This window comes from Podarcis filfolensis, assembly GCF_964270895.1.
Source record: "Podarcis filfolensis genome assembly, chromosome: 9".
NCBI lineage: Eukaryota > Metazoa > Chordata > Lepidosauria > Squamata > Lacertidae > Podarcis > Podarcis filfolensis.
Window position 1 is genome coordinate 75,241,747 of NC_139610.1, and position 24,702 is coordinate 75,266,448.

General features: G+C 48.7%; 1 protein-coding gene across 1 annotated transcript in view; it reads left to right on the forward strand.

The window, feature by feature from the left end:
- Nucleotides 1–19,895, forward strand: part of ADISSP (adipose secreted signaling protein) — a 65,356-nt gene extending 45,461 nt beyond the window's left edge. The window contains exons 5-7 of the mRNA XM_083571983.1: nt 13,947–14,069; nt 17,680–17,757; nt 19,057–19,895. Coding sequence (XP_083428109.1) covers nt 13,947–14,069; nt 17,680–17,757; nt 19,057–19,091 — 236 coding nt within the window. The 3' untranslated portion in view covers nt 19,092–19,895. The remainder of the gene's footprint in view (nt 1–13,946; nt 14,070–17,679; nt 17,758–19,056) is intronic.
- The last annotated feature ends 4,807 nt before the right edge of the window (nt 19,896–24,702 follow it).

The following is a 24,702-nucleotide window of genomic DNA, read 5'->3' on the forward strand; positions in this document are numbered from 1 at the left end:
TGTGGTACCTCAGGTTACAGACGCTTCAGGTTACAGACTCCGCCCACCCAGAAATAGTGCCTCGGGTTAAGAACTTTGCTTCAGGATGAGAACAGAAATCGTGCTCCGGCGGCGGCAGCAGGAGGCCCCATTAGCTAAAGTGGTGCTTCAGGTTAAGAACAGTTTCAGGTTAAGAACAATACCCAAATATAGACAGTCATTTGCCCTCGCTGGATTCAACGTGCTGCCATCTGCCTTATTGCAGGGCAGATTCGAGGGTAAACCGGACGTGGAACAAGTCTGCCCCTGCGGCTTGATGGAGGTAGAAACTGTCTCTCATGTCTTGTTAGGCTGCCGTTTCTACGGGGATATACGCTCGGTATTTGTCACTCCTGTTATTCAAAAATCTCCAAATGGGTCCGAACTTCAATGTCTAAAACTCCTGGTAGAGGACAAGGATCTGGAGATTGCGTTAAGGGTGGCCAAATTCTGTGCGACTGCCATAAAGCTTAGGGAACAAGCTGTACTACCAAAATGATTTAAGGTTTTAAATGATAATTTTAGGTTATATTTTAGTGATCAAGATTTAATATAGTTTTTTTTAACTGCCGCTATATCTGAATTGTCTCTGTTGTACCTAATTGCAATTCAATGTATTCCTGTTGTGTTTTATGATTTTCCTGATATTGTAAGTGACCTCCCGGAACTGGTCTGTGACCGTAATAATAAAATTCATTCATTCAGGTTAAGAACGGACCTCCAGAACGAATTAAGTTCTTAACCCAAGGTACCACTGTAACTTGAATTGACTGGTTCGAGTCCTACCTGCCCCCACTCCATCTTCCCTTGAGATACTTGAAGATGGTTCTTCTATCTCCTCTCAGCCTCCTCTTTTCCAGGCAAAACATACCCAGCTCCTTCAAGCGCTCCTCATAAGGCTGGGTTTCCAGACCAAGGCAACCTGGCTATAAGGCAACTTCCTAAGAGACTTGACTCTGCTCACAACAGGTTTGGGGGCCTTTCAGCCTGGTTTGCAACCTCCCGCATTGCAAACACTGTTATCCCCAGGACATTATGTCCTACGGGTTGCTCTCTCATTCCTCTTCCTGGGGAGGAACAACACAAGATTCGCTTTCTTTTGCAAGAGAGACACAGCTGGGTTTCTTACTTCTCCTCAGTGAGAAGTTGTGTTGCTGTGTTGAAGCCTACGATTTTGGGCGTGCTGTGCCCCCAGGAGACCGGATGCGGGAAACATGCAGCCTCTGAGAAAGCTGTGCAGGGTGAAGGGACACGATGATGGATGTGAGCGATCAGGTGCCCACTTGTTTTCTCCAACCGGTTGGAAAACAGGGAGGTTTGATCTGGGAAGCGCAGGCTGCCCTGCAGAATCTGGCTGGGAAGAAAGAGCCTTGTCTTCCTGTTTGGGATTATCTCTCGCTTGAAGCAGGGTGTAGGTTGGGGTTTGTGGGGATAGCAGGTGTGCATCTCCACCTCCATCCAGCTCCGAGGGCCTTCTGTAATTTGCTCTACGCGGGGCTGCCCTTGAAGCTGTCCCAGAAACTCCAGCGGGTGCAGAATGCTGTTTTTCCAGTGCTTTTCCAGCTGCACTGGCTCCCGGTGGAGTACAGGGTCAGATTTAAGGTGCTGGTTTTGACCTTTAAAGCCTTTTACGGCCTAGGACCCTCATACCTATGGGACCACCTCTCCCGGTATGCCCCACGGAGGACCTCAAGGTCCATAAATAGCAACACCCTAGAGGTCCCAGGCCCTAAGGAAGTTAGATTAGCCTCAGGCAGAGCCAGAACCTTTTCAACCCTGGCCGCAGCCTGGTGGAACGCTCTGTCTCATGAGACCAGGGCCCTGCAGGATCTGATTTATTTCCGCAGGGCCTGTAAGACAGAGTTGTTCCGCCTGGCCTTTGGCTTGGAATCAACTTGACCCCCTTCCCCTCTTTTTCCTTTCTCCTTCTGTGATGGGACCCCTATTTGGGGACTTCCCTGGCTTTTCTGTCTTACAGGCCCTGCAGAAAGGAATCAGATCCTGCAGGGCCCTGGTCTCATGAGACAGCGCCCCAGAGGTGCACTCCATTGTTTCTCTCTCTCGAGATGGATGCCATCAACGAGACACAACCCAGTAAGGCCACATCCGGTGCCATTTGAACCCACTTCGCTGTCTTGTGCTAGAAGTTCGATGGTCACCTGTCAGAGATTCCTTCACTGTGATTCTTGCATTGCAGGGAGTTGGGCTAGATGACACTTGGGGTCCCTTCCAGCTCTACAATCCTGTGATCCATCTCTGTGAGTCTGTACTGGTCCCCTCCCTTCGTCTTCAGGATTGGACAGGCTGTGCATTTAACTAAGTCAGCGACTTAAGGAACCCGGGACGTCCCTTGAACCATATTTGGCTGATGAAGGCACACCTCTCTCGCCCCAATCTCGCCACTGTGATCCACGCGACGGTCACCTCCAGGCTTGACTACTGTAATTCGCTCTACGCGGGGCTGCCCTTGAAGCTGTCCCAGAAACTCCAGCGGGTGCAGAATGCTGCAGCGAGACTCCTTATGGGGTCTTCGCTGCGAGATCACATTCACCGGTGCTATACCAGCTGCACTGGCTCCCAGTGGAGTACAGGATCAGGTTCAAGGTGCTGGTTTTAACCTTTAAAGCCCTATACGGCCTAGGACCCTCATAACTACGGGAGCGCCTCTCCTGGTATGTCCCACAGAGGACCTTACGGTCTTCAAACAAAAACATCTCAGAGGTCCCGGGTCACAGAGAGGTTAGGCTGGCCTCGACCAGAATCAGGGCTTTTCGGCCATGGCCCCGATCTGGTGGAACGCTCTGTCACAAGAGACTAGGGCCCTGTGGGACTTGACATCTTTCCGCAGGGCCTGCAAGACAGAGGTGTTTCACCAGGCCTTTGGCCAAGGCACAGTCTGACCCCCTCTTTTGGTAATCCTCACAGAACTCTAGCCCAATTGTTGCCATTAATTTGATTTTGAATTGATTTTAGAATGAATTGATTTTAGAATGCTGTGTTACTTTTATTGTTGTTAGCCGCTCTGAGCCGGCTTTGGCTGGGGAGGGCGGGATATAAATAAAATTGTATTACTATTATTACTATTATTATTATTAAAGTTCCTTTGTAGCATCCTGCTGCCTTCCAGATGTTTGGGGCTATAGCTCCCATCGCCCCCAGCCAGCACAGCTTAGAGTAGCAGCCCCAAACATCTGGTTGGGGAAGACTACTCTTTTGGGTCTAAGAATCATAGAATCCTAGAGTTGGAAGAGACCACAAGGGCCATCGAGTCCAACCCCCTGCCAAGCAGGAAACACCATCAGAGCACTCCTGACATATGGTTGTCAAGCCTCTGCTTAAAGACCTCCAAAGAAGGAGACTCCACCACACTCCTTGGCAGCAAATTCCACTGTCGAACAGCTCTTACTGTCAGGAAGTTCTTCCTAATGTTTAGGTGGAATCTTCTTTCTTGTAGTTTGGATCCATTGCTCCGTGTCCGCTTCTCTGGAGCAGCAGAAAACAACCTTTCTCCCTCCTCTATGTGACATCCTTTTATAAGAACATAAGAAGAGGCTACTGGAGAGGCCATTGGCCCCATCTAGTCCAGCATCCCATTCTCAGAATGGCCAACCGTAGGAAACCCGCAAGAGGGATCCGAGCACAATAGCAGTTCTCCCTTCTTCCCACTGGAATGGGAAGAAACTGGAAGAAATCTCCAGGAATTGGGATTTAGAATCATTCCTGCCTTGAACTGTGGAGGCAATGCAGAGCCATCTAGCGATTTGTGCTCTGCAAAACTGTGTCTTTCCAACCCCAATTTCCTTGAGATGCTTCTAATTATCAAGGTATCCTGCCGTGCGCCGTGAAAGGAAGGCCCCTTTGGTGCGCTAGTTTTAATGTGACAAGATGAGTCATCGGTTTGCATGTTTACTCTCTGCAGCTGCTGGCAAAACAGCTCGGCTCGCATCTCTCCCTGCTGTTGCAGCGGCAGAAACAGGGTGCAGGTCCGCTCTCTGCACAGAATTGGATAATTAGATCATTTCTGCAATCTTTGCTGTGGCTTCGGCTGCATCATCCGTGGCAGGTTGGATGTGTTGTGATTCCAGAAGTGCCCAAGATGTGCTCTTCCAGCCCCTCTGGAATTGCCAGATCTCTGTGGAGTAATCAGTCACTCGGCTAATTTTCTCTCGCTCGCTCTCCCCTTCCATTTTCTCTTGCCAAAATATATGGGGCCGGCTTTGCCGTTATGCAAATTGCACATTTTGCCCAGTTAGGGGCACCTGATGCTTTGTGCAAGGGGGTTGTGTCGCTTGCTATCTTTTTACTGTAAAGCTTTCTGCTTTGTTTTATAAAGGGCATAAAACGGAGAGAACAATTAGAGCAACAGACAAAAAGCAAAAGGTTAAAAGCAAATCCATAAAAGAGGAGCGCAGGATGAGTGCACACGGGTTAAAACAACTAGACTGTCAGCGCTGTCAGATTATCAGGTCTTGTTCTGGATTTGCCAGGCCTTGTGACGAGGGCTGCCTCAAAAATGACGGTTCCGCTGTGTGAGTCACAAAAGATGGCCAAATCAGATAAAAGGCGCCTGGGGGTTCTAGTCCTTGTCGAAGCCTCAAATTACATTTTTATGCTTTATTGTGCATTTTGCTCAGCTAGGGGTACCTGGTGCTTTGCGCCAGACAAGGCAAAGGGGATTGTGTTGTTGCGTAGTTCTTTGTATTCCTGTCTGCACCTGGAAGAGCCATCAAGAGATGCTCAGGTAGCCTTTTCTGGAGGGTGGAAGCGATTTTTTTTCGAGGCCAATGGCTGACTGTTTGGATCTAGGGAGGAGGGGGCACAGTCAGATTTGGGAAGGCAATACCATACATCAGGGGTAGCTAACTCCCAAGATACTGTTATACTCACAGAGCTAAAAACTGGCAGTGATATACCTCCTTTTTGGGAGTTCAGGTCAAAGTTGTTGAGTTTTTGTTAGGAAGGAAAGCCCCATTTTTTAGGGGTGCAGGGAAAAGTTGTTGAGCTAAAAAAGTTGTTTTTTTAGGGGAGCCAAAGTTGTGGAGCTTCTTTGGGGGAGCCAGTGATCTACCGCAGACGTCCAGTGATCTGCCGGTAGATAGATGCCTGCTATACATCGTCCTTTAAGGGTGTAAAGGGGGACGCGAGTGGCGCTGTGGGTTAAACCACAGAGCCTAGGACTTGCCGATCAGGTCGGCGGTTCGAATCCCCACGACGGGATGCGCTCCCATTGCTCGGTCCCTGCTCCTGCCAACCTAGCAGTTCGAAAGCATGTCAAAGTGCAAGTAGATAAATAGGTACCACTCTGGCGGGAGGGTAAACAGCATTTCCGTGCGCTGCTCTGGTTTGCCAGAAGCGGCTTAGTCATGCTGGCCACATGACCCGGAAGCTGTACGCCGGCTCCCTCGGCCAGTAAAGCGAGATGAGCTCCACAACCCCAGAGTCGTCCGCGACTGGACCTAATGGTCAGGGGTCCCTTTACCTTTACCTAAGGGTGTAAAGCTGCCCTTGCCATCCCGGTGCCCTTCTGATGTTGTTGAACTACAACTCCCATCAGCCCCAGCCAGTATAGACTCAATGCTTTCTTCTGAACATATTTCTTCCAGCCTCTGGTTGTGATCACCTCTATTTTCTGTTCTTTGTGCCTTTGTTTTTTCAGTCTTTGCCTCCACCTTTAAACAAACCGAATGAATGATTCAGCTGTTGGGGCCTTGCCTTGTTTTCACGCGCAAAAACACACACGGTCCCAGTGTGGCAAAGCAGAACCCATCTGCCTTCTGATTCTGTGCATCTTTTTAAATATGTACTGGAGGCCGCCCAGAGTGGCTGGGGAAACCCAATCAGATGGGCAAGGGTATAGGTAATAATAAAGTTACTATTATTCTGTGTAACCCACGAAGGGGTGAGGAATTTGATTCGATTTGCGTGGAAAGGGGGGCCTTACATAATCGGCTCTTCACAAAACAAGATGCAAGGTGCGACCCTCCTTCGAAACTTTTGCATCTCTCGACGTTGCAATACACTTCTCCAGCCAAGTCATGTTGAGTATATGAGTGGAAAGGGCAGATATTGGATGCTGGTTCCCTTCTGGGGTCTTCTTTTTAGAAAGAATAATAATAATTTTATCATTTATAACCCACCCATCTAACTGGGTTGCCCCATCCACTCTGGGCGGTTTCCAAAACATATAAAAACATTATAAAGCATTAAACATTTTCTTTTTAAAAACCCCTTCCCTGTACAGGAAGCAAGCAGCAATGTCTGCAAGGGACCCCATGAAAGTGTAAAATGATAAAAGATTAGATCAATGTATATTAGGGTTGCCATATTTCAAGAAGCAAAAATCCGCACACAAAAGTTGTCGGGTTTGGGGGTTTAGGGTTGTTATTTTTTTTGCAAAATATTCAAGTTTTTTAGCTACTTTTCAGAAATTCACCCCCAAAATCAACACTTTCGATATGAGCTGCCACACTCCCAGTTTCTCCCCCCCCCCCCCCGATATTTTAATTAACTTCCGAAAATTCTGCCCGGATGCCAGCTATGTCCCGAAAATCCTGATTGGATTGCGGCCCTAACCTATATGCCGATTCCCGCTTTGCTTATTTCCCAATTACCCCCTAGAAAAACGAGTGGACGTCTTGCGCTGGGAGAATGCATTCGTTGAGAAAACAGGAGAAGCTTCCATTTGTGGAGATTTCTCTTCAGTCGTGACTCAAACGGGGTAGAAGGATTCAAGATCGTGAAGCCTTCTGGCTTCTATGCAATGAGTCTGTTTGGTGGATCCTGTCCAGGAACTCCTGAGTTTGTTTTTATATTTAGCCTCGGAGAGTGACTAATGATACGCTACATGGAAGAGGATTGTGATGACAGGAAATTTGGCGGCATGTTGAGATGCACCCAGCAGCTCACAGCCGCTAAACACAGCCTCCTCTCCCAGGCTTCTCATTCCCTGAAAGAGTTGCTGCCAGAGGTGTGCTCAGAGAAGCCTTCGCCAACCTGGTGCCCTCCAGGCATTTGAAGAACATAAGAGGGGTCTCCTGGATCAGGCCGGTGGGCCGTGTAGTCCAGCATCCTGTTCTCACTGTGGCTGAGCGCTTGCCCCGGTGGGAAACCCGCAAGCAGGACTCGAACCCAGAGCGCTGTCTCCTCCTTTGGTTTCAGAAGCATTGCCGCCTCGGACTGTGGAGGGCAAAGCATGGCTAGGAGCCGTGAGTAGCCATCCCTTCCAAGAATGTGTCTTAAGCCACTTTTAAAACCATCCAAGTCGGACACTCTTGAGAGTCCCATGGACTGCAAGAAGATCAAACTTCTCCATTCTGAAGGAAATCAGCCCTGAGTGCTCACTGGAAGGACAGATCCTGAAGCTGAGGCTCCAATACAGTGGTACCTTGGGATGCGAATGGGCTCTGTTCCGGAGCCCCGTTCGCATCCTGAATAGAACGTAAGACGTGACTGTGCGTGCGCGGGTCGCGTTTTGCCGCTTCTGCGCATGCACGTGACGTCATTTTGAGCGTCAGCGCATGTGCGAGCGGCTAAACCCGGAAGTAACACGCTCTGTTACTTCCAGGTTGTCGCGGAGCATAACTTGCAAACGCTCAACCTGAAGCACATTCAACCGAGGTATGACTGTACTTTGGCCACCTCATGAGAAGAGAAGACTCCCTGGAAAAGACCCTGATGTTGGGAAAGATGGAGGGCGCAAGGAGAAGGGGACGACAGAGGACGAGATGGTGGGACAGTGTTCTCGAAGCTATGAACATGAGTTTGACCAAGCTGCGGGAGGCAGTGGAAGACAGGAGTGCCTCGTGTGCTCTGGTCCAGGGGGTCACAAAGAGTCGGACACAACTAAACGACTAAACAACAACAAAGTCAGTGCCCATCAATGCCTCCTGTGGCAGCAAGTTCCACGGTTTAGCTGTATGCAGCGTAAAGATGCTGGCATCTGTCTGCCTCGAGAGACAATGGAGTGTGATTCTGGGGGTGAAGTCACAGAGGCAACCTCCCGGGGGGGGGGGCAAGTCTGGGCAGTGTGCCTCTTTTTTCTGAAAGGGGGAGCAAGGAAGAGCCGCCTCCGACTCCTAAACTCAAACTGCTGGGGGTGGGACTAGAATAGATGCCCCCTCTGGCCCCCTCCACCTCTACTATGCAGTGATTCAAACATTGCTGCTCCTTTTATCTCTTTGCAGTTTTCCTTGGCTGCCTCCCCCCCCCCCCGCCTTGTGGCTTCTTGCAGCAGGAAAACAAAGCGCATGCATTTCCACCCCTTCTGCCGGGCCGGCAAGAGATGGATTAAGGGTGCGCCGTACATTTCACCTGCCACACAGGGCTACATCTGATTGGCACAGAGAGGCAGCCCTCTGGCATTTGAGTCAAGGCATTGATCTTCTGCAGAGTGTTCCGGACGTGCCAGGAATACTTTTCTCGGTGATGCGCTGCCCTTTTCAGAAGGCTGGCTTGCAGCAAGCGGCAACGCCTTTCTCCATCCACTCCTGCCCGTTTTGGAGATGGCGCAAGGCTGCAGTTGGGCACCCCTCCTGGTGGCAACAGCTCCAGGCTGGCAGCCAGCTCCCCCAAGAGTGGGGAGGGTCCTTCTGGCTTGCTAAGCAAGGGGTCGAGATGCATCAATGGGGCACCCCGTAAGTGTCCTTGCGATACGTGCATTCTCCTCTGCAGGCACCCCATCCGTCCTAACGATGGACATGTTGCTGTAATTACGGCTTGTGACAGTGAATAGTGTGATGCGGCAGAAAAAGTCTACTGCGAATAAAGGCTGCATCCGCAGAAGTCTAGTGTCCAGATTAAAGGAAGCAATAGTTCCTCTCTGTATTCTGACTCTATTCTGGGGTACCGTGTCCAGTTCTGGGCGTCACTCTTTAAGGAGGATATTGACTGTTAAGTCAATACAGTGGACGCTTGGGTTGTGAACTGCATCTGTGTGGGAGGCACGTTCGCAACCCGCAGCGTTTGCAACCCGCAGCGCTGTGTCTGTGCAAGTGCAGGTCGTGATTCAGTGTTTCTGCGCATGTGCAAAGCGTGATTTAGCGCTTCTGTGCATGCGCGAGCACTGAAACCTGGAAGTAACCCGTTCTGGTACTTCTGGGTTTTGGTGTGTCCGTAACCTGAAAACGCGCAACCTGAAGTGTCTGTAACGCAAGGTATGACTGTACAGTGGTACCTCTGGTTAAGAACTTAATTCGTTCTGGAGGCCCGTTCTTACTGTTCTTAACCTGAAGCACCACTTTAGCTTATGGGGCCTCCTGCTGCCGCCGCACAATTTCTGTTCTCATCCTGAAGCAAAGTTCTCAACCCGAGGTACTATTTCTGGGTTAGTGGAGTCTGTAACCTGAAGTGTCTGTAACCTGAAGCATCTGTAACCCAAGGTACCACTTTATTAGCCAAAATTCTGTGCTACTGAGTTTGTTACGCAAACTGCGATTACAACCAAGATGACAAAGGGCAGACTTCTGGGCTGGGGTGTTTTGTTTCATAGAATCACCAAGTTGGAAGGGAGCACCACGTCATCTAGTCCAACCCCCTGCAATGCAGGAATCTCAGCTAAAGCGTCCGTGACGCATGGCCACCCAACCTCTGTTTAAAAACCTCCAAGCAAGGAGAGTTCGTTTGCTGTCTTTATTTTAGATCTTGCTGTGATGGATGTGGAATGTGTTGAGGTTGGTTGTGTGTTTTTATTTTTTATTTTCTTACATTGCAGTTGTGTATTTTTTCCCCATGTTTGCGACTCAACAGCAGGAAGAACTTTGGACTAGATGATGATAATAATAATAATTTTTATTTATACCCCACCCTCCCCAGCCAGAGCCGGGCTGAGGGCGGCTAACACCAGTAAAATTACTATAAAAACATAATAGAGAAAAAACACCCAGTTTAAAATACAGGTTAAAATGCAATTTAAAATGCAGCCTCATTTTAAAAGTGGCCCACAGATCAAGACCATAAGGGGAGGGAAACAGAAGGGTCAGACTGAGTCCAAACCAAAGGCCAGGCGGAACAGCTCTGTCTTGCAGGCCCTGCGGAAAGATGTCAAGACCCGCAGGGCCCTGGTCTCTTGTGACAGAGCGTTCCACCAAGTCGGGGCCAGTACTGAAAAGGCCCTGGCGCTAGTTGAGACCAATCTAACCACCTTGCTACCTGGGAACTCCAAAGTGTTGCCATTTGCGGACCTTAAGGTCCTCTGCGGGGCATACCAGGAGAGGCGGTCCCGTAGGTACGAGGGTCCTAGGCCGTATAGGGCCTTAAAGGTCAAAACCAGCACCTTAAACCTGACCCTGTACTCCACCGGGAGCCAGTGCAGTTGGTAAAGCACTGGGTGAATGTGATCCCTTCCAACTCTGCAATGATATGCATTCCCATCACCCAGGTTCCCTGGCCTGGAAAATGGGGGCTGGTGTGAGCTGGCGACTGCAGGACCCCCATTACCATTTAAATTCCCCTGGCAAGGGGGTCTTATACCCTATGAGTGCAAGGTTTAGCACACAGGAGGAGAGTAGAAGGCTTGAAGGAGACGAAGGAGCTGCTCTCTTTGAGCGTAGGGGTAAATTGAACACCTGGTAGCTGCCCAAAGGCAATTAATCCCAATATAAAAAATTCCCTGGACTTTTTAACATGCCAGTAGGAAAAGCTAGGTTTGGTTTATTAAAAAACCCACATCGTATAAGGTGTAATAACCATTATGGTGAGATCCTTCCCTCTACCAAAGACCCCTGTATTCCAGACCTCAGGTACCTATTGAAAGCTGCCTCTATCTTTAGGCAAACCCCTTGCCCCGCTCCCCAAATTAATGTGTTCTTTAATGGCTTATAGTTTTAAGTACACCCCTCCAGCTTTGCCGATTTAACACGTAGGAGGCGAGTCATTTGTGAAAAATTTCAAAGCGCTGTTCCCACGCCCAGCGAGTCCCGTCATTGTTCAGGTGCGGAAATTAGGCATTTTTCCATATCGTTGGAAACCTTCCCCCCTACCCCTTGAATGCACCAAATTATTACGCCCCTCCCCAGATGAATGACTGTGTTTATCTTCCTCTGAGTCAAGCGAAATTATTACCGGTGACAAAAAAATAAAAAAGGTTTTGCTCTGCTGAAAAGCTTGAGGGGTGTGTGTGTCATTTTTTTTGTATTTCTGGAGGTTTTTTGGTGGCGGCTTAATTCCCAATCATGCCCCCCTCCCCGCCTATGTGGAGCGAGTGCTTGAATTAGCACGCATATTTTATAAAAAGTGTTCGGCGGCTTTTTAGGAAAGGCACCTGGCTTTGCACCTGTATCAGCTAGAAGAGGTGCCCCCCTTTCTCTCTCTGAAGACGCGGGGTCTGTAATTTGGGGGGGTTGGATCTGGCGCTTTGGATCTGCTGCTTTGACCAGAGCGCTGTAGCATCAGTTAAGAGTGCCAGACAAGGACCTGGGAAGAGACTCGGGTTCGAATCCTGACATGAAGCTTGCTCGGTGTGAGCTCTGGCCGGTCCCTGCCTCTCTGAGCCTCACCTACCTCCCAGGGTTGTTGTGTGGATTAAGTGAGGAGGGGGGAGATCCATGTTTAAACCATTGTTTAATGTTTCATTGTGTTTTCATATATGTTTAGGTAAGCTTTTAATGTTTGATGCATTACTGTATTTTAATATTTTGTTGGAAGCCGCCCAGAGTGGCTGGGGAAGCCCAGCCAGATGGGCAGGGTATAAATAAATTATTATTATTATTATTATTATTATTATTATTATTATTATTATTATTATTATTATGTAATAATAGCCCTTTCCATGAAGGCGCAAGTTACAGCAACAGCCAAGGCAACATTTTTCCACCTTCGCCGCATCAAGCAGTTGGTCTCTTTCCTTTTTCGCCCCGACCTGGCCACAGTGATCCATGCAACGGTCACCTCCAGGCTTGACTACTGTAATTCGCTCTACACGGGGCTGCCCTTGAAGCTGTCCCAGAAACTCCAGCAGGTGCAGAATGCAGCAGCGAGGCTCCTCACGGGGTCTCTGCCATGGGAGCATATTCACCCAGTGCTTTTCCAGCTGCACTGGCTCCCGCTGGAGTACAGGGTCAGATTTAAGGTGCTGCTTTTGACCTTTAAAGCCCTTCACGGCCTAGGACCCTCGTACCTACGGGACCGCCTCTCCTGGTATGCCCCACGGAGAGCCTCAAGGTCCATAAATAACAACACCCTAGTGGTCCCGGGCCCTAAGGAAGTTAGATTGGCTTCAACCAGAGCCATGGCCTTTTCAACACTGGCTCCGGCCTGGGGAAACACTCTGCTCATAAGACCAGGGCCCTGCAGGATCTGATTTCTTTCTGCAGGGCCTGTGAGACAGAGTTGTTCCGCCTGGCCTTTGGCTTGGAACCAATTTGATTCCCTCCCTCTCTTTCTTTTTTCTTTTCCTTATCCTCCTGCAATGAGGCTACATTTTAATATTTTAACGTTCCATTATTTTAATGTTGTATTTTATTTTTGTTTTTAAGTTGTAATCATTCATCTTGTTTTTATTATTGCTTGTAAGCCGCTCTGAGCCCGGCCTTGGCTGGGGAGGGCAGGGTATAAATAAAAAATTATTGTTATTATTATTATTATTATATTATGTTGGAAGCTGCCCAGAGTGGCTGGGGCAGCCCCGTCAGATGGGTGGGGTACAAATACAGACGTACCTTAGTTTTCAAACAGCTTAGTTCTCAAACGTTTTGGCTCTCGAACGTTGCAACCCGGAAGCGACATTTCAAGTTTGCGAACTATTTTTGGAAGCCGAACGTCCGACGGGGCTTCTGATTGGCTGCAGGAGGTTCCTGCAGCCAATCATAAACCGTGCTTTGGTTTCTGAACATTTTGGAAGTCGAACGGACTTCCGGAACGGATTCCGTTTGACTTCCGAGGTACGACTGTAATAAAATTATATAATCACCAGCTTCATTATTATAATTATGCATGACAACATGAGCTCCTTGGAGGAAAGGGGTACAATATAAATACGTGGTTCTCAAGTGGGGCACATGCCCTATGGGGCGGGGCAATTTGATTTTTAAGGGGGGGCAATTCGAGAATGAATTATTAACAGAGAATGGCTCTTTCCTTTCTATTTTACTATTCCCCAGTATTCCTGACCTAAGCATTTCTCAATTGACTTCTACCTAGAATCATAGAATCACAGAGTTGGAAGAGACCACAAGGGCCATCGAGTCCAACCCCCTGCCAAGCAGGAAACACCATCAGAGCACTCCTGACATATGGTTGTCAAGCCTCTGCTTAAAGACCTCCAAAGAAGGAGACTCCACCACACTCCTTGGCAGCAAATTCCACTGTCGAACAGCTCTTACTGTCAGGAAGTTCTTCCTAATGTTTAGGTGGAATCTTCTTTCTTGTAGTTTGGATCCATTGCTCCGTGTCCGCTTCTCTGGAGCAGCAGAAAACAACCTTTCTCCCTCCTCTATGTGACATCCTTTTATATATTTGAACATGGCTTTCATATCACCCCTTAACCTCCTCTTAACCCCTTTACCTTAACCTGAAATACATCAGAAATAACCTTTATAATCTTTTTCCAATATTCCTTTACACACATACACTCCCACCACATATGTGCATATACCCCTAACTCTTGACCACAATGCCAATACTTAGGACTCAATCCTTTAACTATATATGCCAGTTGCGCCTGGGTTCTATACCTGCGTGCTTCCTTTCTGACATTGCGGTACCACTGCCGTTTTTTGCCTGAAGCAAAATCAAAGCTGTCGCCTAGTCCCAGGGCATGTGCAGAGTTGCAGCTGAACTGAGCTTCTGCGTAACAGTGGCAGGGAGTTCCCCGGGTTAATGACCTGCCGTGTCAAGGAAATGCTTCCCTCTGCCTCTTTGTCTGCCGTTTCTGTGATCCTCGCGGGGGTTTTATATGATGACACTTGCCTCTCTTGTCTCCCCCAACCCCTCAGGTTACAACATCAAATGCGAGTACACCGCCCACAAAGAAGGGGTCCTCCGGGAGGAGATGGTGCTGCACAGCCAGACCAATGACAAAGTCTCCATCAAGGTGGTCGTGCAAGCCAGGGTGATGGGTAAGTGTCCCCTCAAGCCTACATTTTTTGGGGGGGGGCTGTAGAAGCCATTGGAGGACTTGAAGACTCCCACCACTTTTCCACAAAAGAGAAAGTCCTCCATTGGCTCCCAGGACGTTTCCGAGCACAATTCAAAGTGTTGGTGCTGAGCGTTAAAGCCCCAAACGGCCTCCGTCCAGTATATCTGAAGGAGCGTCTCCACCCCCATCGTTCTGCCCGGACACTGAGGTCCAGCTCCGAGGGCCTTCTGGTGGTTCCCTTGCTGCGAGAAGTGAGATTACAGGGAACCAGGCAGAGGGCCTTCTCGGTGGTGGCGCCCGCCCTGTGGAACACCCTCCCATCAGATGTCAAGGAAATAAATAACTATCTAACTTTTAGAAGACATCTGAAGGCAGCCCTGTTTAGGGAAGTTTTTAATGTCTGATGTTTTAATGTATTTTTAATCTTTGTTGGAAGCTACCCAGAGTGGCTGGGGAAACCCAGTCAGATGGGTGGGGTGTTGTTGTTGTTGTTTAGTCGTTTAGTCGTGTCCGACTCTTCGTGACCCCATGGACCAGAGCACGCCAGGCACTCCTGTCTTCCACTGCCTCCCGCAGTTTGTTCAGACTCATGTTTGTAGCTTCGAAGACACTATCCAACCATCTCGTCCTCTGTCGTCCCCTTCTCCTTGTGCCCTCCATCTTTCCCAACATCAGGGTCTTTTCCAGGGAGTCTTCTCTTCTCATGAGGTGGCCAAAGTATTGGAGCCTCAGCTTCACGATCTGTCCTTCCAGTGAGCACTCAGGGCTGATTTCCTTCAGAATGGAGAGGTTTGATCTTCTTGCAGTCCATGGGACTCTCAAGAGTCTCCTCCAGCACCATAATTCAAAAGCATCAATTCTTTGGCGATCAGCCTTCTTTATGGTCCAGCTCTCACTTCCATACATCACTACTGGGAAAACCATAGCTTTAACTATACGGACCTTGATGGGTGGGGTACAAATAATAAATTACTATTACTTACTATTACTCCTTCACGCAGCACATAGTTAAACTGTGGAACTCCCTGCCTCAGGAAACAACGGTGGCCGCCAACTTTGAAAGGAGGCAGGGCAAATTCATGGAGGAGAGAGGCTGTCCATTGCTGGCGGTCAGAATGGCTGTGCTCTAGAGGCAGTAATGTGTCATGGACTGGTTGGACAACAGGAGTGGGGGGGGGGACACCAGCTAGGGAACCCCCAAGGGAACTCCCAGGGGAAGAAGGCTCAGAGCCAGGGGAGTGGTGATGGGACGATGACAAGTGGCCAGAAGGAGAAGACTGGGAAGAGGGGATTGTCGGAAGATGAAGAGGTAACAGGGTTCCGTGAGCGGGGAGAGTCGGTGGCAGAGAGCAGTCCAGACTCAGTGGCAGAAGATGAAGCAGGAGAGGAGGGAGACCAAGAGGCAGTCTGGCTGAGGAAGACTCATGGGTATTTCACCCTCCTGCTGAGATAAGCTCCCATCTCCCAGGACCAGAAGAGGCATGAAAAGGGTGGAGGAGAGGTTTAGCTACAGGTAGGCACAGTCTCTGATTGCCTGGGGGAAACCCTGGAGAGGAGGGGACTTAGGCAGCTGTGGGGAATCAGGGACCTTCAGTCTCAGCAAGTGCTTCATGGGGGCAGACCTGCCAGAGATGAGTTGCTGTGCTCATTAGGCCTGACTCTCCTGTGCAGATCCTTCTTTCACTAATAAAGAATCGGCTCCAAATGGCTTGGTGTGATTGAGCTCACTCCTTTCACAGTGCTTCTGAATCCCACTTGCTGGAAACCGCAGGAGGGGAGAGTTGCTCTTGTGTTCGAATCCTGATTGCGGGTTTCCCATCTGGTTGGCCATTATGAGAAGAGGTTGCTGGACTAGGTGGGCCATGGGCCTGATCCAGCAACCAGCTCTTCTTATGTTCCTGGTTAAGTGTCCCCTTTCCCACAATCTATCCTGAGCTTTGCACATCTCTGGATGACCAACTTTTCTGGGACCCTTCAGCTGTGAATCCCGCATTCCAGGGGGTTGGACTGGATGACCCTTTGGGTCCCTTGCAGCTCTGCAGTTCTGTGATTCTGTGACTTTTTTGTGGTACAAAATCGTAGCAATTTTGTGATGCGAAAATTCAGTTCTTCGGCTATGCACAGACAGTCCTGCTATCTGCTTGGACTACTTCAATGTGCTCTATGTGGGGCTCCCTTTGAAGGTGACCCGGAAACTACAACTAATCCAGAATGCGGCAGCTAGACTGGTGACTGGGAGCGGCCGCTGAGACCACATAACACTGGTCTTGAAAGACCTACATTGGCTCCCAGTATGTTTCCGAGCACAATTCAAAGTGTTAGTGCTGACCTTTAAAGCCCTAAATGGCCTCGGTCCTGTATACCTGAAGGAGCGTCTCCACCCCCATCGTTCAGCCTGGACACTGAGGTCCAGCGCTGAAGGCCTTCTGGCGGTACCCTCGCTGCGAGAAGCCAAGTTACAGGGAACCAGGCAGAGGGCCTTCTCGGTGGTGGCACCTGCCCTGTGGAACACCCTCCCACCAGACGTCAGAGAACAACAACTACCAGACTTTTAGAAGACATCTGAAGGCAGCCCTCTTTAGGGAAGCTTTTAATGTTTAACAGACCACTGAATTTTAATACTTTGTTGGAAGCTGCCCAGAGTGGCTGGGGAAACCCAGCCAGATGGGCAGGGTGTAAATAATAAATTCTATTCTGTTCTATTCTATTCTATTCTGCTGTGATGTTGCACGGGATCCTTAGGCATCCTCTCACAGCAAGTGTCAGTGGGTCAGCCCTGGCTCCCCCCCCCCATTTCAGCGCATAAATCTCCTGTTTAACTGCACCACACACCGGCCGGGTGCCCCTGGGCTATGCCACCTTTCGGCATCTGAGCCCATATATCCCCGAATTAATATCCTCCTCTGGCGCAGAGCCTCCACTGCTCAGGAAATTAAACTCGCTTGCTGTGTGTTGGAATATTTATCTCTCGGGTTAATGAGAGTTTGCTGGAGGCGGGGGCGTCAGCGATAAGGACCCTGAACGCTGCTCTCCATCCCTTGACTGCAGGGGATCAAAGCAAAGATTGCAGAGGGCGAAATGACTGGCACCGTTTTTAATAAGCGCAGGAAAGGAGATGAAATAACAAAAGGGAATTGGGTTTCATGGTGGCTATAACTGCCCCCTCGAGGTGGGGGCATGAAGTTATTTCCCAGCTACCCAAAATAACATTTCTTTTACAAAAGGCATGATAGGTAGTTCTGCCTACCGACGATTTTTGCAGACCCTTTATAATGATGATGATGATGATACTAATAATAATTTATTATTTATACCCCGCCCATCTGGCTGGGCTTCCCCAGCCACTCTGGGCGGTTTCCAACAAAATATTAAAATACTGTAATACATCAAACATTAAAAGCTTCCCTAAACCCTTCCCTGTGTGGCTTGGCTCGCTTGCGCGAGTCACCTCAACAGTTTCCTCTCTGCTTTCTGGCTGCCACTGCCTTGCATAACAGGCCAGAATTAGGAGGTAGGTCCGGTCTCCCCTGAGCTCCCCTGAGCAGTGTTTCTTTCTTTCTCCAACGCCGCCTCTCTGCTTTGCCTTGCAGACCGCCACCACGGCACCCCCATGCTGCTGGAAGGGGTCAAGTGTATCGGGGCCGAAGTGGAGTACGACTCGGAGCAGAGTGAGTGGCACGGCTTCGACTAGGCCTGCCCCCCAACCCACCGCCTCCTCTTCCTCCTCCTCCTCTTCTTCGAACCCCACTCGTCCTTCGAAGGCTTTTCTATGTATAAATATTTTCCGGTTATAAAGAGCTGGAAACGAGAATGCCCACCCCAACCGTTCGCTGGCTGCCTGACGCGGATCGTGCTTGTTTCGTGCCCGCCCCCATGGCGCTTGTCTTGTGGGTTTTTGGGGGTGCTGCGCTTTATCCCACCCCCCCACCCTCCCGCCGGTTTCAAAAAGGCAGTTCTGTGGCTTAAGGCGAGAGCCGTCTCTCCGGCATTCAAACTGCGTCTGTGGATGTGTGGCTTTTTGTCCAAAAGACCGTGCGCACCCCAGTTTTTGCAAGCGGGTGCACATGCGCGGGGGACCCCCAGAGACCAGTTGTGTGTGTGTTGATTTTCCTCCAGGTTTTAGCATCGTCTCGCTGCCTGCAAAAGCGTTTCCCGCGGCCGCCCTTTCGCGAGGCTCAGTTTCCCAAGGGTTGCGCAGTGGCCGATCGCATCAGCTGTTCGGCTGAGACCAGCAGCCATCTCAAAACAGCCAGCAAGTGGCTGCTCCCGAACAGCTGTTTCGGCTGGCTGCTCAGAGGAAGAGAAATCTGTGTTCCTCCAGGCATTCAGATAACTTAAGGTTTCCCTGCTTTGCTATAGATTAGTTGGAGAGCCTTTGCCAAGCCAGTGCCCTCTTGATGTTTTCGGACCGCAACTCCCGGCTGATGGGAATTCTAGTCCAAAACATCTGGAGAGCGCCTGCTTGGCGTGGCTGACTTAGGGCTGCATCAGTTGCTGGGGACCAATTTTACACAGCCGCCCTGCCTTTGGGCTGCGTGCCCTTATTTTCTTTCGCCTCCCCCTTCCCCATCCTCAGGGCAAAGAAGCCTTCACGGTGGCACTTCCCTGGGAAGGTTCCCCCAGGAAGATCAGCCTCTGGCAGAGCCAAAAAGGCAGCCCATTATTACGGTAAAGATGGGGCAGCCCCCAAGGAGGAAAAAGTTGCCCGGTTGCCCTGCAAGAGTGTGTCTCTCCCCCCACAAAAAAACTCCTGTTTCTGCTTTGCTGTAGCCTGGGAAGGTTTGTTCCTTCCCAAGGCTTGAACCCTCCGTTGCCTTTCCAGAGATGCCCCGAGTGAATCTCTACTTCTTGCAAGCCATACGGTGTCTTGAAACCCCCCCCCCCCCCGTCACAGAAAACATGTGTTTTGTTCTCTCTTCCTTCCTGCTGCGGTTTGTTTGCTTTTTAACGTCTTTTTCATGTTCAAGATTCGGACCCTCCGCTCCGGACACGAAAGGAATGAGTTCCATTTCCTAGCGAAATCTACCCACGGCGTGGCTTAAGAGGGCAGGTTGAAGAGCTTTGACTTTTGGATTTCGGCCCCCCCCCAACCCCAAAGCGGTCCCCTGCAACTGGAAAAGTAGCTCTTCAGGGAGCGAGGCTGCCACAGACGGATGTGCTAGATTTTTTTACTTCTCCCTTCTCTTTTAAATGTTATTTTAAGTTTTCCACTACCTGCAGCAGAACCTCCTGTTTTTGAAATAAAAAAATCTGCTACGGCAGTAGGAGGGAGGCAGTCTGATGTGCTCCTGCCTTGGCAGCCCCATAACTAGACTACTGCCCTCTCAGGAGCAGCAGGGAGGTGAGGGTGCAGGATGAGACCCAAGGCTCATGGCTGACCCCTGTTTCATCTGTCTGAGATGGGCACCCCTCCAGTGTTGCTGAACTCCCATTGTCCTTAACCATTGGGCCACGCTGTCTCAGGCTGCTGAGAGCTGAAGCCCATCGACATCTGGAGAGCTGCAGATGTTCTGTTCACTTGTTGGAGCCTTGTCTTTAAACATGGCGCTTCCTCTCCCAGATGTGTTTTCTTAACCATTCTCTTTTCTCTCTCACTTTTTTTTTCTTTTTTCAAAAAAGATTCATAGTACAAAGACCAGGAATGTGATATAGTTAAGAAAGAAACCAATGGGTTTTTTATGTGCCTATATACATATATACATAAATATATATATATATATTCAAATAAACTTGTGTGTTTTTTGGGTTTTTTAAAAGCAAAAAAATCTCTAAAGGAAAACAATAAAATTCAGTTGGAACAAAAAAACCTCCTCTGCTGTCCTGTGTGGAATGACTGGGGATGTGGTTGGGGTTTTAAGTTTTCTCTTTTGCAATGAGGTCTTTTGTCCTCTGCACCCGGCTACCCCCAGCCTGTGGCCTTCCAGGTGGACTACAACTCCCATCAGGCTGTGCTCCCATCAGTACCGCAAAGCGCCTGAAGGGGGCGCCCCGTTGGCAAAGTCTGAATCTTGTGGGTGGGAGGCCAGGAGTTGCTCTGCTGCCACCTACAGGCTGGAGCCCAGTCCAGCGTCTCTTCTGGAGCCTCATCTAGGTCCCCAAACTGGGTGGCACTGCCCCCTGCAGGTGGGAGGGTGTGTGGTTTCCCCCTTGTTTTAATCATTCATTTTGCATTTTATATTTTTATATATATATCCTGAGATCTACAGATGAAGAGCAGCGTACACATTAAATAAATAAGGCGAGGGGGCATGATTAGCAAACCTTGAAAAGCTGGTATCGCTGGGTCATCTATTACTCTTGGATATTTATTTATACCTTGCCTTCTTCCCTGACGGGGCTGAAAGCGGCTTACAGATAAAAACCAAGATTTGCTAAAACATAGAAACAAACAAAAGAACACTGCAAAAAAAATTCATCCTTAGCAGAATGATTAAAACTATACGCACATCTAGTTTGCTGAAATAAGCAAACTGGCTTCAACTGGGCTTTGAGTGAATGCTGCAATTAATGGTTGTGGTTTCAGATGTTTACTGTGCGCAATTATCTTCCTCGATGGATTGTGCAAACCGCTGCTCCGGATCATGCTTTTTGTAGCGGAGGCCCTGGGGATGCGGAACCAAGACGGCCGTGGCCTCCAAAACTTTGGGGACCCCCAGTCTCGTTTGTTCAGGGTCAGGCAGCCAGAAAGCAAGTCGCTTTACCTGTTGTTATTCCCCACCCATCCAGCAGAATTCAGTTGACTGGCGTCGTTTCACTGCCCCAGAATCCCTCCTGTATGTGTGAAATTGCTTTTCTGCAAATTGCTGGCCCCCCAAGCCAAACTCCCTCTGGATAATGGAGGCTCCCCAGTAATGGAAAGTCTTCCCCAGCCATCCTCTGCCTGCATCCTTTTAGCTCACCTGCTGGGGATCCTTTAACTACAGTTCCTTTTTAAATAATAATAATAATTGTTTATTTATTTATATGCCACTCATCTGACAAGGTTGCCCCTGCCACTCTGGGCAGCTTCTAACAAATTAAAACATCCAACTTTACTGCTGTTCCATGGCAGGTGAGTAAAGGTACAGGTTGAGCGGAGGAGTGCTGGGACACTAGTCCAGAACCCTTTTAACAATAATTGCTTTAGTGCATTCCAGGTTCTCTCTCTCCTAGGACTGCAGGAGGAAGTGGGCGGGTGGTGGCAACAATTCCTGGAGAGTTAGGACGTTCTTTATGTATGCTACAACAGCAGCAAGAGTTCTTTTAGCAAAGTATTGGAAGACACAAGAACTACCCACGCTGGAAGAGTGGCAGACGAAAGTGATTGACTATATGGGACTGGCTGAGATGACTGGCAGAATCCGTGACCAAGGGAAAGAGACGGTGGAAGAAGATTGGAAGAAATTTCAAGTTTATCTTAAGAACTGTTGTAAAATTAATGAGTGCTAAAATGTCATGGGTAATGTAAAACAGAATTGCAGTGATAAATAATTGGGTAAGAGGAAAAAGATTAGAAATTGAATCACAAGTATTGAAATTAGGGGTTGCTGGGAAAATTTAAAACAGGGATGCAGAAAAGGGAGGTATGGGGAAGTCACTGAAACAAGGTTTAAGAAAGAGAGGTTAAGAAATTATATGTGTTTACATGTTTGTTTGTTCATGTGTTATGTTGTTAATTGTTAGTTGTTTTGTGTTTTAATATATGTTGTAAAACCAATAAAAATTTATTATAAAAATAAAAATAAAAAAAACAATTCCTGGAGAGTTACACCCATGGAAAGCAGGGCTGTCGCAATGCAGTTGGGCAACAAAGGGCGTGTGAGAAGCTCTCGGAGGCGGCCAGAGATCAGGGGAAAATGCATCTTTCAAGATGTGATGGAACCTTTTAATATACGTTCAAATAAAATTGGGAAAGGTCCAAGAGATTATACATCTTCTCATCGCTGAGATTAGAATTTTTTGTCATATTGATGCAAAACTTAAAGCTTCTACTAGGAGATAATGATCCTTTCACAATGTGCTGCAGACTGGAATCCAGAGGGGTAGCTTACTAGGCAGCCATTTGTCTAAAATTTACATTACAAAACCCACAATAAGGTTTATTTCCTAAACCTTGAATCTTTTGAAGGAGGTGGCAGTGTCTGAAGAATGATCCAAGGCAGTGATGTGGGTTTCCAGGAAATTTGAACGGGCTCACTTAGAGAAATCAGAAATGCCTTATAGTGATCTAAAGGGGGGGGGGGAATTAAATTGCCAGCTTGTCTAACATTTGTAATTGACATTTACAGTTACTAATTAATCTGTGAAGCAGAACATTTTCCACAGAAAAAAGGGGATCCTTTAACTCCAGTTCCTGCATTTCAGAGGGTTGGACTAGATGACCCTCAGGTCCCTTCCAGTCAGAGTTCTGCAATTCAGGAGGCCAAGAGCTGATCTGCCTGCCAAGCATTCCTCCTGCCTGACAAGGAATTGTAGAGTTGGAAGAAAACCCCCTCCCCAAGGGGAATCACAGCTGAAGCCTCCATGCCCACTCGCACCTGCGCCCCAAAAGCTCATCTCGCAGAAGAGGAAAGCAAAAATCACTTCCATTTATTTTTCTCTAATAAAGCCATACTGGCCGCAACAAGCTCATGAATGTCCACCCGTTCTCTCGAGGGAGAGAAAGAGAGAGAGAGAGCGGGTTTATACACAATATAGAAAAATAAAATTTTGGGTGGGTTCCTACAAAGCGACATATTACAAACATTAAGGAGGCAGGACAGAGACTCAAAAGATAGGCCAGAAAAGCTTTTTATCGCGGTTTGGAAGGGGCAGAGTGGCGATGTGGACAGTTTATTCAGCCAGATCTTCCAGAGAACGGTGCAATCCTGCCTGGCTAGTTGGAGAGCAACAGATGGTTGGTGGAGCAGTGAGCAGGCCGGCTAAAGGGACTCCGAGCTGTTGAGGGTGGGGTGTCACTGGAGGCAGTCAACTTATTCTGATTTCCTCCCCGTCCTTTGCAAAGATGCAGTGGACACAAGCAGTTCTCAAGACTCGAGCATCAGTTGTTTAAAAGCCCAGACTCTGAAGAGACAAGCTGGACACTTAGAAAAAAAACTCCCATTTCCAGGAAGCAACATCCAAAACCTAGATCAGGGGTCAGCAAACTATTTCAACAGGGGGCCGGTCCACTGTCCCGCAGACCTTGTGGGGGGGCCGGACTATATTTTGGGAAAAAATTCGAACGAATTCGTATGCCCCACAAATAACCCAGAGATGCATTTTAAATAAAAGCACACATTCCACTCATGTAAAAACACACTGATTCCTGGACCATCCATGGGCCAGATTTAGACGGCGATTAGGTTGGATCCGGCCCCCTGGCCATAGTTTGCCCGCCCCACCCATGACCTAGATATACCTGTGATTCCTGCCCCCTCCAGTTCTGCTTACATCAAGAGAACTAGACTGAAAGGACCTACAAGGAGCTGCTCACTGATAAGACTTCTAAAAAGTAAATATAGCTTTGAGGGGCTCAAGATGGCTGGGCTACAGCTTTGGGTTTGGGGGAGCAAGCAAAACATTGCCCTAGTGACCAGCCTCTCCCCTTGCCCCCAGCTGAATGAATCTCGCCCTTCTGCTCTGGGCAGGTTGGTGGAAGCTGAACTGGCTTTTATTTGGATTCAGCCACGATAAGTAGAGAAACTGCTCCACCTGCTGTTCACACTGGTACCCACTGGGATGGGATTGGCAGTCCAAGACAGAGGTTGGGGAGACCCAGCTAAATCATAGAATCATAGAATCATAGAGTTGGAAGAGTCCACAAGGGCCATCGAGTCCAACCCCCTGCCAAGCAGGAAATACCATCAGACCACTCCTGACATATGGTTGTCAAGCCTCTGCTTAAAGACCTCCAAAGAAGGAGACTCCACCACACTCCTTGGCAGCAAATTCCACTGTCGAACAGCTCTTACTGTCAGGAAGTTCTTCCTAATGTTTAGGTGGAATCTTCTTTCTTGTAGTTTGGATCCATTGCTCCGTGTCCGCTTCTCCGGAGCAGCAGAAAACAACCTTTCTCCCTCCTCTATGTGACATCCTTTTATATATTTGAACATGGCTATCATATCACCCCTTAACCTCCTCTTCTCCAGGCTAAACATGCCCAGCTCCCTTAGCCGTTCCTCATAAGGCATCGTTTCCAGGCCTTTGACCATTTTGGTTGCCCTCAACTGAAACGTGTCCAGAGGCTTGCCAGTCTTCCTCTAAAAGGGAAGGTAGCTCCAAATATACATACAGTGGTACCTCAGGTTACATACGCTTCAGGTTACATATGCTTCAGGTTACAGATTCTGCTAACCCAGAAATAGTGCTTCAGGTTAAGAACTTTGCTTCAGGATGAGAACAAAAAGCGTGCTCCGGCGGCGCGGCGGCAGTGAGAGGCCCCATTAGCTAAAGTGGTGCTTCAGGTTAAGAACAGTTTCAGGTTAAGAACAGACCTCCGGAACGAATTAAGTACTTAACCCGAGGTACCACTGTATTTCAGACATGCATTGTTATTCACCGTTGCCTTAAATGCCTGTCCTGTTCCCCATGCAAAAGCACAGAATCTTTCCATTTTTTGCTCGTGCAGTTGCTTTAATTATCCAACACCTTGT